This window comes from Brassica oleracea, chromosome C9 (genome assembly GCF_000695525.1).
Source record: "Brassica oleracea var. oleracea cultivar TO1000 chromosome C9, BOL, whole genome shotgun sequence".
In the NCBI taxonomy this organism is placed as follows: Eukaryota; Viridiplantae; Streptophyta; class Magnoliopsida; order Brassicales; family Brassicaceae; genus Brassica; species Brassica oleracea.
The window spans coordinates 35,392,469-35,409,520 of NC_027756.1; the positions used below are offsets into that span (position 1 = coordinate 35,392,469).

The 17,052-nt window shown below is 37.4% G+C and overlaps 3 protein-coding genes across 12 annotated transcripts; all 3 read right to left on the reverse strand.

Annotated features, from left to right (window-relative positions):
* Nucleotides 1-2,296: 2,296 nt before the first annotated feature.
* LOC106318451 (ATP-dependent zinc metalloprotease FTSH 11, chloroplastic/mitochondrial-like) lies at nt 2,297-6,885 on the reverse strand. 3 transcript variants are annotated; one of them, XM_013756436.1, is made up of 17 exons: nt 6,242-6,885; nt 6,004-6,157; nt 5,782-5,874; nt 5,599-5,684; nt 5,381-5,477; nt 4,928-5,029; nt 4,746-4,796; nt 4,521-4,582; nt 4,346-4,403; nt 4,116-4,241; nt 3,952-4,032; nt 3,673-3,802; nt 3,445-3,593; nt 3,084-3,365; nt 2,905-2,993; nt 2,768-2,821; nt 2,297-2,655 (listed from the first exon to the last, which is right to left on the reverse strand). In XM_013756436.1, exons 1-16 carry the CDS (start codon nt 6,754-6,756, stop codon nt 2,815-2,817), a joined length of 2,082 nt encoding a protein of 693 aa, XP_013611890.1. In that variant the 5' UTR covers nt 6,757-6,885; the 3' UTR covers nt 2,297-2,655; nt 2,768-2,814. The 3 variants fall into 3 exon arrangements, with proteins under 3 accessions (XP_013611890.1, XP_013611889.1, XP_013611891.1); XM_013756435.1 differs by having other exon boundaries at nt 5,354-5,477; XM_013756437.1 differs by having other exon boundaries at nt 2,768-2,823; nt 2,906-2,993; nt 4,928-5,047; nt 5,354-5,477.
* Nucleotides 6,886-6,957: 72 nt separating this feature from the next.
* LOC106318452 (polypyrimidine tract-binding protein homolog 2) lies at nt 6,958-10,375 on the reverse strand. Of its 5 annotated transcripts, none has more exons than XR_001265316.1 (11): nt 10,246-10,375; nt 9,816-10,017; nt 9,520-9,729; nt 8,717-8,779; nt 8,558-8,631; nt 8,193-8,288; nt 8,025-8,082; nt 7,772-7,876; nt 7,593-7,674; nt 7,391-7,477; nt 6,958-7,294 (listed from the first exon to the last, which is right to left on the reverse strand). XR_001265316.1 is itself a non-coding variant. In XM_013756439.1 (11 exons), the coding sequence occupies exons 2-11, from the start codon at nt 9,999-10,001 to the stop codon at nt 7,217-7,219; spliced, it is 1,065 nt and encodes a 354-aa protein (XP_013611893.1). In that variant the 5' UTR covers nt 10,002-10,017; nt 10,122-10,374; the 3' UTR covers nt 6,958-7,216. The 5 variants fall into 5 exon arrangements, 4 of the variants coding, with proteins under 4 accessions (XP_013611893.1, XP_013611892.1, XP_013611895.1 ...); XM_013756439.1 differs by having other exon boundaries at nt 7,391-7,503; nt 10,122-10,374; XM_013756438.1 differs by having other exon boundaries at nt 7,391-7,503; nt 10,246-10,373.
* A 721-nt stretch (nt 10,376-11,096) lies between these two features.
* LOC106316757 (bidirectional sugar transporter SWEET3-like) lies at nt 11,097-13,175 on the reverse strand. Of its 4 annotated transcripts, none has more exons than XM_013754633.1 (6): nt 13,040-13,175; nt 12,794-12,830; nt 12,498-12,720; nt 12,258-12,355; nt 11,923-11,971; nt 11,097-11,422 (listed from the first exon to the last, which is right to left on the reverse strand). In XM_013754633.1, exons 1-6 carry the CDS (start codon nt 13,080-13,082, stop codon nt 11,216-11,218), a joined length of 657 nt encoding a protein of 218 aa, XP_013610087.1. In that variant the 5' UTR covers nt 13,083-13,175; the 3' UTR covers nt 11,097-11,215. The 4 variants fall into 4 exon arrangements, with proteins under 4 accessions (XP_013610087.1, XP_013610085.1, XP_013610084.1 ...); XM_013754631.1 differs by having other exon boundaries at nt 12,283-12,419; nt 13,040-13,171; XM_013754630.1 differs by having other exon boundaries at nt 11,923-12,042; nt 12,258-12,419; nt 13,040-13,171.
* Nucleotides 13,176-17,052: the final 3,877 nt, after the last annotated feature.

The window sequence follows — 17,052 nt, forward strand, 5'->3', positions numbered from 1 at the left end:
ATAAAGCGTAAACCGACCTTGGAGCTAGTATATAAGGAGTCCTAGGCGAGGAGCATGGGAAGGAGGACTTTTCAGAGCAAACTTAGCACTTAGAGCAATTTAGGCAATTTTCCGTTTTTGTTATTTCGAGCTGCGACTCAATTAGGTTTAGCCGTCTTAGGGTTGCTAGAACTAGGAATCTCGCCGACAGCTCTCGAGCCCAGGCTTATACCTTGTTGTAAACGCTCATACGCAGATTCGGAATAAGATCTACTTTGCTATTTTTTTCGATTTTTTATTCTTATCGTTGTTATTCTGGTGTTCTGATTGCTTGACGTGTGGTAATTAGCAGATATCCGGGTCCTCTGGGAAATTAGGGTTTTCCTAGTTTCCTTATTTAAACGGAAATCGACAGTGCGAATTTCGGTTCTCACACTGGTGTTGGCCGTCGGGTAGCCGTGTAGGTATCTCATCCTCCTTAGCCTCATCTTCATCCCGTGTAAGTCCTAAACTGAAACATTCAACAAAACACCAAGAGCTTGCATCATCCTCTGAACTTTCATCCAAGGATGAAGAAGTTGATGCTTAACATTTTGTTTTTCTTGTTCAGAACTAACCCTACGTACTGAAGAATTTTTGTGAGTTTGTTTTGGGCTATGCAGTTATGTAAGCAATTCAAGTCTCTGTCTTATAAAGACACAATTGATATAAGAAAATGTTACATCAGATTATCCTGAAACAATGGGTGGAACTTGATTTTGGTTTGAGAGCTACAAAAAGTAAAAAATCTGGGTTTAGCTTTATATGCTTTTGGATTTGATCATGATCATCGGGGTGTGCATGTTGTGCTGCTGGTGAGTTCTCCTGAAATCATACAGAATCTGTTAAAAGAGTTTGGATTTCGGTGAGATATCATTAACATCAAGATGGATTGCTGCAACAAATAACCAAACATTGATTTGTAAATCAAGAAGACATCTAGAGATCAAAGTTTGTCTCATTACTTGTCTCATTACAGATCTGTGAGAATGTTCTTGATTCCCGGGTCTTGCATTCCCCTAGGCCTAGTCTGGAAGAAGAAGAAAATAAAATAATCTTAGCTCACTGGTTCGCTCTAAACCGAAATGAAGACGTAACAGTGAAGCCATTATACACAACAGTTAAGCAAAGATGATTAGAATTGGACTTACTGTTGGTTCTTTTGGATTTCTTTGTATCGCTTCAGTGTGATGTCTCACAGCATCATGATACTCATGCTCCTTGAATAACTTATTACCTGTATTACAAACACAAAATGATGTTAGTATAACTCGCTTTACCAAGATAGAACTGCAAAACCAGATTACCTTTTTGACGCTCCGCCTCACCAATAGTGGGATCGAAATACTATTTATACGGCAAATCTTCTTGGCTCTATCAGCCTCATTCAGCCTCTTCAACGTGTCTGGGTTTTGGTGCTCCGCAAGAGATTTCTGGTAAGTCTCATAATGAATTACTAAGTCAAACATGATCACGTTTAGATTCAACCACGAAAAAATCAAACATGATCACATTCTTGCTTTCCAGAATCTGAGCAGCCGAACCTCCACCGTTTAAGAAGAACAACTTCCAGCCTCCAAATCAGAGAGCAAGACAGATGAGGTAGCCATTATACAGAATATAATATTTCTCTCAATTTTAGGATCTGTGAGGATGATGCTCAAAGATGAAGCCAAGCCATACCTTTTTATAGGTGAGAGTCACCGCCTCGAAGCTAGATAAGAGTCTTTGAATGCGAAATCTTGGTTGTACTGGCCATGAAGAGTTAAGTTTTGGTTAATTACGTTGAATCAATGCGACTTGTAACCGTTGGGAGGTGAAGAATCGAAACGGGAACGACATGAACAGATTTCGACGCGAAGATTAATGACGAAGCGTCGAGTTTCACGCCATTTCAGAACCGCCATTGCTGGTAGAAGGAATCGGATCATCAAAGTGACGATGAACCCTAGAAAGGCGAATCAGGAAGAAGAGGTAGGCGAGACGGGCTTTCTTTTGGTTTGCATTGCGGCCTAGAAAGAAGAGTCCATAACCTACAAAAAACAAAAAATCGTGCAAGCCCATATATGTGTGACGTTGCAAAAAGCAACTTCCCTATTGGATGATTTTCCAAGCTAACGTGTATGCTCTTATTCCCCCTTTATTCCTTGTTTGATTCCATTTTCAGTATTATTACAAGTGTTTTCTGCATAAATTTCATTGGCCGATTTCGCTCAAAAACATAAAGAGAACTTGTAACGAAAAATTAGTTTTGTTACCCTTTAAAAAACACAACAGAGATAAAACTACAATTACATTGATCCCAATGTTCTTCTACTATTTTTCGTATTTCATAGAATGTCAAATGAAAAATAAAGTTCTAGGTTGAAGTCACACTAATGAGCTAATGGAATAACAACTACAATAATGTATAACATGAGATGAATAATTTCAAAAACAATAGCTTTGAACCTCCCTTTTTGCACCCAAAAAGGTGTCTTTATGATGTGACTAGGCCAATACCAAGTCTCCTTCTTCTTGTTGCTCCTGTAACTTCTCTCCTTCCTGGTTTGGAAGGAGAATACGCTTTATGTCCTCTGCGGTTAGCGTTTCATACTCCAGAAGTGCGTTTGCTAACGTGTGTAGCTGCTTCTCATGCTGGACAAAACACACATAACCAAATAAATAAAAGTGAGAAAATGACACTCCTAAAACAGTTTTGATAAGAGTCAAAAGTGTGAGATTAGCGTTAAATTTTGCACAAACAAACCCGTTTCAATAAAGATTTCACTCGCTCATATGCCTCTCGAAGAAGTTTCACAACCTGACCATTAAAAATGATCAGACTTGGGAGCAAAGGGATTTAAATAGGAACTATAAGAAAATGAACATAGAGAGTCTCCCAACTCTGCATCGATGCGTGATCGCATTTCAGAACTTGGTCTTTCTTTTATATGAACTGGTCCTATTGCCTCACTCATCCCACAGCTCGACACCTTCCACAATGAACCATAAGCATTACTACAGCTACAACGAGAGGTAAGAAGCAATGTTCGTGTCATATGAAGGTTATAACAAGTTATTACCATATACTGAGCAAGTTCTGTGGCCTGGGAGAGATCGCTACTTGCTCCAGTGGTGATATGGTCCTGGCCAAAGATGAGCTCCTCTGCGACTCTTCCTCCCATACATACATCAAGACGAGCTAATAATTGTTTCTTGCTCACTGATGTTTCATCGTTTGAAGGTAACTGCGTAACCATTCCCAACGCAGATCCACGTGGCATTATAGTTGCTTTGTGGATCGGGTGTGCACGCCCCGTGTTCAATGCGACAATAGCATGACCACTCTCATGGTAGGCAGTGAGCTAAAGAGACCAAGAAGCAAGTGAGAGAGGTCACAAGCTGTTTTGAACTCTACATCCAAAAGACAAGTATTAGAAATACCTTTTTTGAGTCCTCTGATACGAACATTGTCTTCCTCTCTATGCCCATAACTATTCGGTCCTTGGCGAATTCCAACTGTTCAGCAGAAAGTCTCTCAGCACCTTCAACAGCTGCCTTAATGGCAGCAATGTTTACAAGGTTTGCAAGATCTAGAAAAATTGATTTGGTGAATCATTGAACCTCCATAGCTCAGTGACAAAATGTAGTTACAGATTTTAAGATACTCACCAGCACCATTGAATCCAGGAGTTCCACGAGCAATTGCTTTAACATCCACATCATCTGACATAGGTTTGCCTTGGAGGTAGAGTTCCAAAATCTCTTGGCGTCCACGCACATCCGGACTAGGGACCACAATCTAAATTCACCTTCTGTCATTAGTTTATTATATTCCTTTTGGCAAATCCAAAACAAAACAATTTTCATTGAAAGCAGATAGAATCACTTCTTCATTTTTCAGTAACTAGCCTGAACAGAGACGAGGGCAATACGGAGCTGAATACTTACATGCCTATCAAATCTACCCGGTCTTGTCAGGGCTGGATCAAGTATATCAGCCAAGTTTGTTGCTGCCATAACTATTATTCCCTGCACAGCAAAAAGTACTATTAAACTCTAGCAGATTATGGGAAGTAAACACAAGGTACACTATCCCTCATTAAAGAAACTACCTCATTCTGCTCAAAACCATCCATTTCAACAAGCAGTTGATGCAATGTCTTCTTTGTATGCCCTTCCCATTGTTTTCTCGTGGAACCAACCGCGTCGATTTCATCAATGAAAATGATACAGGGCGCCTGTAACACATGATTGTCAGCAAATAGAACTTGACTCATGGTGAGAGGCTTCACAGCTTAACAAACATAACTCTTTTGAAATAGCTTATTAGCAGTGACATGACCTTTTTCTTAGCTGCCTGAAACAAGGATCTCACACGCTTAGCTCCGACCCCAACAAACCTGTCAATCAAGTAAATTATGATATTATTATTATTGAAGCCACATGATCGTAATACAAAGTTAATGATGATATTACTCAAGACATAGGCCGGAGAAAAACAAAACTAGAAGGCTCACATCTCTTCAAATTCAGATCCAGCTCTATAGAAGAAGGGTACTCCAGCTTCTCCAGCAATTGCCTTTAAAAAAAAATTTAATGGGTCAGCTAATTGCAATCAATCAATCAAACTATAGGTAGTTTACTAAGAGTTTTGTGAAAGGCACACAAGAAAATGAAATATTTAACTCTTCGATAACTACCCCTACCTATCAACAAAAATTTAATGTGATATGAGAACTTACTTTAGCCAGCAATGTCTTTCCAGTACCAGGTGACCCTGTTAGAAGAATTCCCTGGAAGCAAACATTTTAAGAAATGTCTCTCAAGTATAAATAGATTATAGCCTTAAGTAGACCGAACAAAACCGAGTGCCAAGTAACACGCAATCGAGAAGTTACAATAATTAAATTTACACAGATTATACCTTTGGCAACTTTCCTCCAAGACGGGTGAACTTTGATGGATTTTTAAGATACTCTACCACCTCCTCAAGCTCTTGTTTTGCATCATCACAACCCTTTACATCCTTAAATGTTTTGAGATTCTGCAGGAAGGAAATTTGTCAGATTAAGATACAGTGATCCACTCCGCCAAATTATTCTGCTCAAATGTTGCATGAACAGAAATATTCAAATGTTCACTGCATAAACTAGCATTATGATAGAGAGAGGACCCAGGATTCAAAAAGACAATAATTGTCTCAGGTAAGAAAGATCATATCATGCAACTAATTTGCAATATCTGTCTCTTTACCATACATTTTGCCACTGTTGCCAATTTCCTAACAAGTCTAATTCAGCTACTTTAGAATCCTTGTAAACAGCGAAGAACATTAGGCTTCAGGTAATACCTTTTCAGGCGTTATTTCTTTGTTAACCTCTTTTGTGGAAAATGAAGAAGTTGAACCAACACCCGAAGTTTCAACTCCTCCCAGGCTTCCAATATATTTTTGCAGAGCAGCTGCACCCATTAACCTAAACAAGAAAATTCCATTTTAACAGGAGGAACACAGTGAAAAAAGCAACATTTCCACCTGTGTTATCTAAATTAATCTTATTATAAACTTGATTCAAGTAGAATATAGATAACACATACCAAACTAATCCAACAGCAATTGTGAACAAGATAGTCGAGACAAGCTCTTGTGCAAATCTTGATTTGTTTGAAACTTTCGGATTAACCTAACAAAGTAAAGACGCATGTTAGAGATATGAAACCTTCTCTCACAAAAAAAAAACCTTCTCTCACAAGATGAGCAATGTAAAGCGGAAAACTTACCAAAGTAACATGCAGCGGTTGCCTCTCAGATATACCAGGGTTCGCAAACGAATCGTCCATATTGCCTGATGCACGATGCTTCAGCTCTTGAAGCTGCACATCGACCCAATGATTATTTACATATACAGCAAGACAAAGACAAGTAGGAACATTCTAACTTAGAGATGTATTCATCTTAGTACAGATAACAGAAGTAGTGATGGTAGAAGAAGAATATACTACCAGTGTGGGAAGAGTAGATGGCTTGCCGGATAGCTCGTCAGGAAGATAGTCGGCAATAGCATTAGTGATGACAAGAGCTCGAATATATTCAGCAACACCTCTACTGTCCACTGCGTGTTCCCTTTGTTCGAACCGTTGAACGACAGCTTCAGGACTGAAGCAAAACAAGACATAATCACACCACACAGAATTGAATTCAGCTACAAAAAAAAAAAAACTCAACTCCTAAATTAGATACATGTGTTTGTTGAGCTCAGCCAATAAAGCACCCTGCAAAGCAGCGTCCAATGGATTGGCATCAGCTTGGGCGATGAGTTTCTCGAGACGCTTCTGTGGGCGAGAGAAAGGCCACCACTCCCGTTGCATTACCTTCTCCATGGCTCTCTTTAAAGATGCCCATAGGCCCATCAGCAACACCAGGATCGGAAACTTGCTCTTCTCCTTCTTGTTCCTGTCTTCCGCATTACTAACCACCGCTTCGTCTACTCCTCTATTGACTAGGATGTCTTCACTCGTCCCTTGTTCAGTCACTGCTGAGTCCGCAACGTTCCGGTCGATATCTCCGCTCCAGGAGGCCTCCTTGGGAAGGAAATCCGAATCGGAAGCGACATTGTCGTGGCCCAATGAGCAAGGAATGGAACGAAACTGTGTTGAAGAAAGACGGTAGACACTGGACAGAGATTGAGTATTGAAACGTAGAGAATGAAGAGGAGGACGAAGGAGAAGAGAAGCTTGAAGAGTGGACGAAGACATTGGAGACAGTAGTAGGGTTTTCCTTGAATATTCCTTTTTATCTTCTTCCTCTTGGAGACCTCCACAATATCCCTCCCAGACAACAAGTCAACTGGGTTAACAAAACCTTATCCAGATTCCCTCTCTCATGTTTAGCCAATAATCAGGGGATTAGACATCTACTCTTAAGAGATATTATTTTAGATGCAAAACGATGACAAATAACGAATGGTTTTGATCATTGATTCTCTGGACTCAAGTACAAATGTGTTCCATAAACATAACACGGAGAGAGGAGAAATGTAAGAGAGGATAAAACGACTTCGTCTTCTTTGACCTTTTTTAATGACTTTCTTTTTCATAACCATAATGATGTGGTGGTCGCATTTGCCCACCCGACCCTTGATGCATCGAGCCGGGAGAGGGTGCTGCCATGTAAGGACTCTGACCTTGCGTTTCATGGTATTGCTCCGGGTATGGATTAAGGCCCAGATGGTCGAGTCATCACAACATCCGGTGGGTTAGGCAGCGTGTAGTCTCTGCTTCGATCGTTGTTCACCTGTTCAAAATCCAAATATACATAAATATAATCCTTACTTTTGACATTTTAAAAAAAGATTTCTAACTAACACTAACTACTTAAAAGACTACTAACCTTTATGCTGAGGTCGGTGTGGCGTGAGTAAGTGATGTGCAGCTTACAAAATCCACCATCATAAATACAATGTCCTTCCAACGCTCCCTTCGCCATCACAGCCGTTTGAACATCTGATCAGAACTCATTTGATAATTTCACCTTACAACACATCAGTGACAAAGAACAACAGAGCATTTTCATATAAAGAGAATGTTGTTACCTGGGTATTGAATCAATGCTTGCATCCCACCGTTCTTGTCAAACATTGCTATCTTTTGAACAGCTCCGAATGTTGCAAAAACCTACTCGTTAATAAAGAAGAAAAAAAAGGGGGCAAGAGACAATTAATATTTTCCCAACGAAACATGCAATGAGATTTCATCGTCTATCGAGTATTACCGTGTGTAAAACATCCAAAGTTACTGCATACTGCATGTTCTCGATGGATGCAAGAAGAACGTTACTTTCAGGCTCCATCTTCTTTCCGTCTACACCCACAATCACCTATTACGAAATGACACATTGATCTTTCAAGTCAGGTCGTAGAACAACAATAAACGATGTGTTTACTTCATCATCTCTTTGGAATATCTACACATCACCAGCAAGATGATTAGACTTTCAAGCAAGAGACTGCTCCCAAACTGCTTACCTGACCAGTACTATCAATGGCTGAAGGAGCAACAGGAAGGTAAGGATTAGTATAGTCCCTGCATATTAAACAGGAATAATTAAGTTTAATATTATCTGGGAGTCATGGCAATCACCAAGAAAACCAAAACATGTTTCGCGTTTCAACACATGATGAGAATACACATACCTGCTCCGATGGCTCTGAAATTTGACAGTCAAATCTGTATGAGCTGAATATGTGATCTTAAGAGAGCACTGGCCCACTTCCTCAGGGAGTAGATAACTGATGCAAAGAAAAAGATGTTACTTACAAGTATCAAACTTTATAGCCTGTAATATCTATAATTAAATAAACAAAAGACTAGTTTGGTTCTACTAGATCCATCACCACCATACATGACTAAAGAAAATTTAACATCAGATGACAAAAAAGTACTATGGACGTCCGTAAGGCTGACAAACGTCAGATCCTACACGCAATATCTAGAACTATACAGCCCTTCACAGTTAGACTAAATACCGTCTCAAAAAAAAAGTTTAAACAACTGTCACCTAGGGATGTTTCTTCCATCGAGGGCAGTTTTTGCAGAGGTTGCAGTATCCGCGTCAGAAAATTGAACCAGTGCCTAAGAGAAATTACGACAGTAAAATCTATAAGTATTATACCTAGAAAACATCAAAACCCAAAGCATGTAAGGCTAGGTAGTATACCTGATATCCAGCTGTCTTCTCGAAAAAAGTAATCTTGTGGACAAACCCAAAGGCTGAGAATACCTGCATTACAAACCAGCAATTAGAACAACCAAAAATTAGAAGGGTCGACTTTAAAGACTACAGAGCGGTTTCTGTAACTAGTTTGTACTTCAGAAACATTCCCAGACAAATTTAATTTGCCATTTACATATCAAATTCGCACAGCACCGCAGAAGTTAGGATAACAAATTAAACCAACATAATATGGTGTGGTAAGTTTGAGACCGGTATATATTATCTGGAAGGCAAATGATATATGCCTTCCAGCATAACAAACAAGCAGACTAGAAAGAACGTATTCCTCCATAGGTAAGCAGAGACTGATGAACGTCTAGATAAAATCGGTCACAGACGCATGAACTTTTATACAGTTATACATCACAAACAATGTGCAGATAAAGCTGGCCCCTATCATATCGAAGAAAACTACACCTATGTAAGATGATATCTTACACACCCTATTAGAGTATTTGATAAAAGGGAAATGTGAGGGAGAAAGAGTAGGGAAGAGAGAGAGAGAGAGAGAGAGAGAGAGGCAGTGTTAGGGAAAGGAGAAAGGAAACAAACACACATGTGCTCTTTCTCCTAATGCATAATCCTGCCACTGAAGAAATTGCCTTGACATGGCCCTGCTGATCCATTTGCATTCATGTCAAAAAAGTAAGTTTCCAAAAGCAAGACAAACCTACAACCTAACGTATCTAGAATGTCGTCGAGAACAATCTTTTCAGCAAAAACAAAAGGGTGCTTGATCCACTTACCAGATGCAAGACATCAATGCTGACCATGCGAGCATCATCTCCTTCAACTGTCACAAGAAGAACATTCCCCACAACATCTGCCGCCGTTTTGTTGTTCACTATCTCGTGCCTGTTGGAGTACTGGAGGTAGACAGTTTTACCTCGAACTTGAGCAGGGTCCGATGAAGAAGCGTAGTACGAGATCATCTGTATAGCTTGGTTTAAATCTTCCTGCAAAAAAAAAAAAAGAAACAATTAAAAATAGAAACTTTGTTCTGCTGCTGCAATAATACAATGATAAGTCTCTCTTCACTTACAAACTCAATGAAAGCTTGGTTCCGATTGGCTCCAACATTGCACTTTGTATTCACAACAGTGCCAAAGGGCTTCCCGAGTTCAATCAACTCGTCTTCAGTGCATTCCCAAGGCAAGTTTCTCAGATGAAGAACCTTTGAAGGTGGCTGCGTGTATCGAAACTGTGGCTGGCTTGACACGGAAGACATCGCGGTGGTATAGGGACTGTCAAATTAACAGAGAGAAAAAAGATTATATAAATTGGCACAAGCAAGCCATGTAGTACGAATCAGAAACCCTATAGATCTCAAAGATTTGATGATTCCCACCAATAAGCAATATCGAGACGAAGAAGAAAATCAAATATCCGATTTTCACCAGCGAAGTTAAGATTATACGAAACGAGCTACTACGAAAGAAACCGAGATGATGAATCGTGAGATATCGTGTAACCTGGCGAAATCGTCTTAGTGATTTGGAACGTGCAGATGAAATTAGGGATTCACGTTTGGGGAAGGAGATAATGTATGAAAGAGATGCGAAGAAGGTGAGAGAGATGAGAGGAAAAGTGGAATCCAAAACTGCCTCGCGGTTTTTCTAAACGCTGTCGTTTTACGGCGTCTTCCTTGTCGGGCTGACAACAGAATTGATATTATATGAGCTTTTACGCTTTCACTGGCCCATTATAAGTATTACGTCTATGGGCTTTCATAAAACAAAAGTAACAGTTACATCGAGAAAAAATAGTAGTAAATGTATGAATGAAAAAGTTTTCAGTTTGAGATCAATTGCCCAAAAATAATGGAGTATGCGAATTGAGTAGTAATTTTTGTAACATTAACCAAAAATACTCTCTGTGTTTATAAAAAATAATGCTAAAATAAATAGTTTCAAACTCGGATTAGGCGGTGTAGTAAGCTTTCGAATTAGTACACTCTGTAACATTAGGTACGTTTTTCCCGGACCGACCGGATAGTTGATAGGGTTTATAAAAAAAAAGTATTATATTTTTAATGAAATTTTGATTTGCGAAGAAGTGAAAAACTCTGTTAATTAATTTGCAACAGATTATTACTGTATTATTTTCTATAAAGTGGAAGCTGATGGTGTTTTTCTGCGATTCCACGTGCTCTTTGGATACGTTTTACAAAATACTCAATAATTCTGAATTGTATCAGTCATCGGCTATAGATCGATCTTTTTCTTTTGTCTTTTTGTCGACACAATGAATCTTTGTCGTCGAATACAAAAACTCTTCTTGTTTCTATTCGCATGATCAAGAATAGAGATGTAACATCATGTAATGAAAGCACAACCCACGAGACCTTGACGTTGACCTAACATCTCTGGATGGATTCATACACAGTTTTTGGAGAAGAAAAATACATCCAAGAAAGTTAAAACTCATAAAGCTGAAAGCTAACTAACATGCATTCATGAACTTCTTCTCATTGTCATCAGCATCAGCATCATGATCAACGTCGACTACAAGCTCAAGTTTACTCTTGTTCTTCTCATGGTCCCATTTGCCCACCACCGTTGTTGTAATTGGCGCTTCCTTTTTGTTCTTGTACTTAAAGTAGATGATAAGTTGGAGAATCCCCAATGGAGTCCCCACCATATTAGGCAACTGCATGCAAGTGAAATCTCAACAATTTATTGCATTCTTTATGTAGTCACACAAACAATTTTTAGTGGACCTTATTTGTATTAATATACACCAGGTTTTTCATTCCACAGACTAGTAAATTGCCGTAGAAAGAAGATTAGTAACCAAGGTTCTAAAAATTGCTAGTCACAATGTTGATAATTACCAAGTAGTCTGACTAGACCCCTAACCTGATAGGTTTTATCGCTACGCTGAAAGGTCTAATCTGTGTACCACCCCCTAACACTAGTGATTAACACCAAATTTGTTTTAGGAAAAAGGTTGAGCAGTTAACAAATGTTTTAACAATACATCAAATCAATAAGAGTTTTTTTTTTCATTCTTAAAATTATCACTCTTTTTCAATCCACAAAGCAACGAAACTTCTAAATCAACAAAAAAATAATAATCTTGGACCCGTTTAAATATGTTGAAATAAGAAATAAACCAAAGAAAGGGAGTGAACTAGAAAAGAAACGAACCGCAAGAAAGAGATCATGGCTAAGTAAACCATATGCCAACCAAAGGGAGCTAGCCAAAAATGAAAAGAATGACAAGTAAAAAGGCATGTATTCCACACTTTTTGTCTCTATCACTTTTTTCTGTACACACATTCACATTAGTTAGCTTGATCCGTAAGTATATATTTTTTCATAAGTAATATCTCTAACTAATATTTGACTTGATTGTGGTAGGAAAAACAAAATCTTAAAAAAACATATACATTTGGAATAAATGTAAAACTGTGGCTTATATTTTAGAGAGTTGCTCTCTTTTTTTTCTTGTGGTTTGATCAATGCATATATACATAGCTTACCATAACGATGAGAGGAGAACCATACATGGAGATAGAAGCCACGAGGCCAACACTTCCGACGAATGATTTTCGGTGACGGTGGTCTTCAAACACCACGGCTGAGATTGCCGTTGTTAACCCAAACACAACGATCACCGGAACAAATATAACACCAACCTTAATCTATTTCATATGTTTATATATCTCAATGTCACTATTTAAACATAAAACAATATCATATGATTCTAATGAATATCCTACCTTTTCTTTGGGCGACGCGTAGCAGAAATATACGAAAATGAAGATTGATTCGAGAACGATGCCAACTCCATTAATGCTCACAAGAGGAAAATTCTCCCAACAATGGCTCACAATCGGTAAACCGTACCAAGTGTAAATCAAACAGTTGAAGAGTGTCATAACGTAAGGAAGACATGAGAATTCTTCTGTGCTTTTCTTCTTAAACACCCTTGAAAATGTTAATCTACAGTAAAAAAAATAAGCTATAGTTAACTTTCTTGCCTAATTCAAATTAAATTGGCTTTTATTTTACATACACTGGAGCTGTATAGAGCAGCAAGGAAGCTCCGTTTCCTGTGGAGAGTTCATGCATGAGTTTTAAACAATCAAAACTCATATAAATTTGTTTTAAATATATTATGTTACAAAAAAAAGAAACAATTTCTTATAAGCTAAGACCGAAATTACGTGTTTAAATATAGGTTATATTAATAAATTTTGGAAATATAGCATAGGATGGTTTAAGAAAACATAGTATCATACAAAAATTGAAGAAAAAATACCCAAAATTCCGACGGATAGTCTAAGTTTATCACCCATTTTCATTGGCCGGATAGAACAAAGATTATGGAATGGTTGGGAAGTAGAAGCTTACGCATGTAATATGTGTATATATAATACATATAACAACATGTCTTTGGTGTTCATTTTAAAATAATAATCACAAGTTTGGGACATTCTAAATTTGATGATAAGCTTGGGACATTTGGAATGATATATCACACACATTATGTGCTTCAACAACATATTAGCAAACATTCCATCACAACTTACACATGCATCTGCAAAATATATCGTATAAGCAAATTAATTTATCGGATTATAACGTTATATGTCCATCTCAGACTTTATATAAATGCGAATTTGTTTTATAGGTTGTGTAGGTACTACAAAGGACGATTGTAATGCTCAAAAGAGTTGATCCAAATCGTAATTTCGTACATAATTTGATTATTTTGTTTGTATCGCACTTGACTCCAAACATCAAATAAAGAAACTATAGTATTGTAGGTCCTAAAGGAACATCTGATAAAATTGGAATGATATAGAGAAGATTAACATGGTTCATGTGCAAAGATGACACACAAATCTCGAGAAATGGTCCAAAATTTTCACTAAAAAACTATAGTATTGTATTGTTTAAGCATTTATGGAAAATATAACAGAATATTGATAATAATGGATATGAATAAATAGGAACTTAACTAAAAGTATGATTTTAGTTAGCTTTATAGGGGGCCAACATCTGAAATGTGAAACTAACGTCCTCTCTCAGGAAAAAACATTATCTCCTGAATGGATATTTCAGTTTTTGATCGGTAATTCAAACAGATCCATCTACAATTTATAGAGGTTAAAGCTGTGACATAAATATTCACTACAAGAAAATAAGGGCTTTACGACAGGCAACAGCCATATTTGTTGTTAATTTGCCGTAAATGAATATTTACGACGAAATAGCGATACATTTATACTAAATGTGTGTCGTAAATTAAGATTCATCATAATTTATCGTGAATTTATAACAAAAAAATTGTTGTTACATCATCATTGAGTTGTTCGTCGTAAAGCAGTATGGATGATAGATACGGATATTAACAACGATAGTTGCTGTTAATTCGTCGAAATAGTTGCGACGAATTAACATTGAATTTTTGTGAGATCCTAAAATCTACTCACAAATATGGTACATGCTTATGATAACATATATAAGAACTAATCTAAAAGAAAAAGCTTGAGCTACAATTAACTACGGTATGGAAAATGTATATTTTGTTGATGATAAGGTCTGAAGTAGCCGATGAATACAACGGGATCTCTAAGAACAAGAGAATATGAATGGAACGAGACTATCGTTTAGCCATAGAGAAGACTGGATCCCTTTCTTGGCTTGTCCTCCTTTTTATAGGTCTCAGAGTGTGGATCTTAATGGTGGCGTGATCTCTAGCGTGGATCAGGCGTCTTTATGATTGTCTTAAATGCCGTTGATTCCTTTACGTTATGCTGTGATTCACCGAGTTCGGCGTACGAGACCCTTCATCTCGGGGTGGGCCTGGACCTATCGTTTCTGCTTGGGTCTTAGTGATGTTTGAGCGAGGCTCCATTGCGTCTGGGTTGAGGTCTCGAACTAGGCTTGAGCAGGGTAAAACCCGGCTCCAATAAGATTGAAGTTAACAGCAACAATTATTATGAGATTCAAATCTGTTTTAAAAATAGTAAGAAAACAGTCATAATACGTCAAAATGAAATAAATAAAATTTCATTTACAAAATGGAAAATTAAAAATAGTTCAAAATATCTTACAAATATCTAGCCTAAATTTATGGTACATTTGAAAGGTGAAAAATACTAAATTTTCAACTGAAAGGGAATATCACCGATTGATACTCTTCAACTTGATTTGCTTGAAGTAGATGGCTGGAGAATTTTAAACCAAAAAGAGGTGGAGGAAGTATGAATTAACCTAGACACGAAGAAGATTATAGACCTCCCCCAATACCTATACATATATAGATCTTGGAAAAGGAAGAGAATATGTGGTTGAAGGAAAATAGACGATTTTCTATTAAGCAAAAGGGTTTTGTTTGGAGAAGAAGTGTGCATTTACAAGAAAATGAAGTTTGCTTAAATGGAAACATAACTTGAGCAAGCTTATGGTTTAATATATAAAGAGGGATGTCCCTTATGAGAAAGACAAAACTCAGAGAATAAAAGGGAGAGAGAGTTTTTCATTGTGTGTTTGTGTTGTTGAGTATTCTCGTAGTGTCTGATGGAGTGTTTCTTTGTCTTAGTGTTGTGGCATTGGTGTTGATGTTTTGTTTGACGGAGTGTGCCATTACTTCGAGCTTGTGATGATCAAGCGTGTTGTGCGTTGGTGTTGACGTGCCGTTAATATCATTGGTCTCTGTAAGTTGTTGACGTACTCGGTGACGAAATACATATGACATACTTTCAGAGACTTAGAGGATTTAAGTCTAGACTCAAGAAGAGTTTAGTTTATAGTTATGTTATCCTGATAAAATCTAAACTCTAAGGGAATTTATGTCAAGATATAGTTTATCTTGAAGAGTTCATTATGTTATAGAACCGAGCGGTGATTCAAAAGGGTTATGCTTGTATTACGAATTGGTTGCAATTTGCGTTTTCTTCTATTGAATTTGAAATATGGATGAAGTCTCGAAGAATAGAAAATAAACCAATTAACAAACTTTGTGTGATATTTACTTTATGATCTTTATTTTTGCATCATCTGGATTTACAAAATACTCGTGCAGCCATGTAAGTCTATTGATGGACGAAACTTCTTCTGTATTTTTTCCTAACTCCACCGTAATATTTTAAACTCATTGTTCTGCTGAGATGTAGTATGTTTGTAGAGAGGGTTGGGTCTCTTTAGTTAAAGGTGCTGTACATTTTATTATTTGATATGACATTGGGTTTGTTCTTCGCTTTCTGTAATTTTGTCATCAAAGATTATTGTTATAACAATCTTTCATATAAATATATTATGTTTCATGACGAAGGTTGGTTAAAGAATGAGATGGTCAAAGTTAACGAATGAATTAGTTGAAGTCTTAGTCAAGAAAGTCAGATGATTGCGGAAGACGTTTAGATTACTCTTCATATATCATAGTCATATATAAATATGTAATATAAAACTGTGAGCAGCCGTGTTATTAGTTTTATTTCTGCCATTCGTTGTTACCTGATTGCTTAGTTTATTTGTTCGATAGTCCTTTCACTACTGTAGCAAGATTACAAAATGTTCGCTAGACTATGCAGAAAACTAGAATTCTTTTTGTTGGTAACCATCACACTTAAATAGATTGATCATTATAATTTTACTAGATCCTGAATAATCTGGACAAATCCCATATTGTTTAGGGTGTTATATAAAATGTGTTATCCTAGCTATTAAGAAACGAGTTGACAAACTGCGGGACGTTGGGACTCTTTAATTAGTCATAATCTGTATTTTGGTTGGAGGTTCCGAAATTCAAATCTGAGAATGACTCAGAACAGGTTACCTCTTTTCCAACAACAAAGGAGGTTTTTTTTTTTTTGGTCAAACAACAAAGGAGGTTAATATACAGCTTTTGTAGTTTGATTTTTTTTTTTTCACATTTTTTTACGGATCAGATCGTATAGTTAGCTAAATATCCAAATTTAAGCAAAATACAAGTAGAAGATATTGGCTGATCACTACAAGAAAACAGCGGTATTCTGACGGATATTCCGACGGAAAATGAAATCCTCGGAATATCCCGAGGAATTTTCGAGGAAATTCCGAGGAAACACAGAATTTGGTTTCCTCGGAATTTCCTCGGAATATACCGAGGGAATTCCGAGGAAATACTAATCCGTCGGAATATTCATATGGAATACCGAGGAAAAACGTATTCCTTGGAAAAAACCGATGAATTCCGAAGATATATTTTAGCCGTTGGGGGATTTTTAAAATTCCGAGGAAATTCCGACGAACTAGCCGTTGGCGTCGGAATTCCGTCGGAATTTC

Excerpts from the sequence above, each read along its gene's own strand:
- LOC106318451 (XM_013756437.1), bottom strand. The coding sequence starts at position 6,756 with ATGTCTTCGTCCACTCTTCAAGCTTCTCTTCTCCTTCGTCCTCCTCTT. Across the intron at positions 4,242-4,345 it reads TTCAGGCAGCTAAGAAAAAG|GCGCCCTGTATCATTTTCAT; the intron begins GTCATGTCACTG and ends CATGTGTTACAG. Across the intron at positions 3,366-3,444 it reads TATCAGAGGACTCAAAAAAG|CTCACTGCCTACCATGAGAG; the intron begins GTATTTCTAATA and ends TGGTCTCTTTAG.
- LOC106318452 (XM_013756439.1), bottom strand. The coding sequence starts at position 10,001 with ATGTCTTCCGTGTCAAGCCAGCCACAGTTTCGATACACGCAGCCACCT. Across the intron at positions 8,780-9,519 it reads GCATTGATGTCTTGCATCTG|GTATTCTCAGCCTTTGGGTT; the intron begins GTAAGTGGATCA and ends TTTGTAATGCAG. Across the intron at positions 8,632-8,716 it reads AGAAGACAGCTGGATATCAG|GCACTGGTTCAATTTTCTGA; the intron begins GTATACTACCTA and ends AATTTCTCTTAG.
- LOC106316757 (XM_013754630.1), bottom strand. The coding sequence starts at position 13,082 with ATGAAAATGGGTGATAAACTTAGACTATCCGTCGGAATTTTGG. Across the intron at positions 12,420-12,497 it reads ACGCGTCGCCCAAAGAAAAG|ATTAAGGTTGGTGTTATATT; the intron begins GTAGGATATTCA and ends CATATGAAATAG. Across the intron at positions 11,423-11,922 it reads GCCATGATCTCTTTCTTGCG|TTGCCTAATATGGTGGGGAC; the intron begins GTTCGTTTCTTT and ends ACTTGCATGCAG.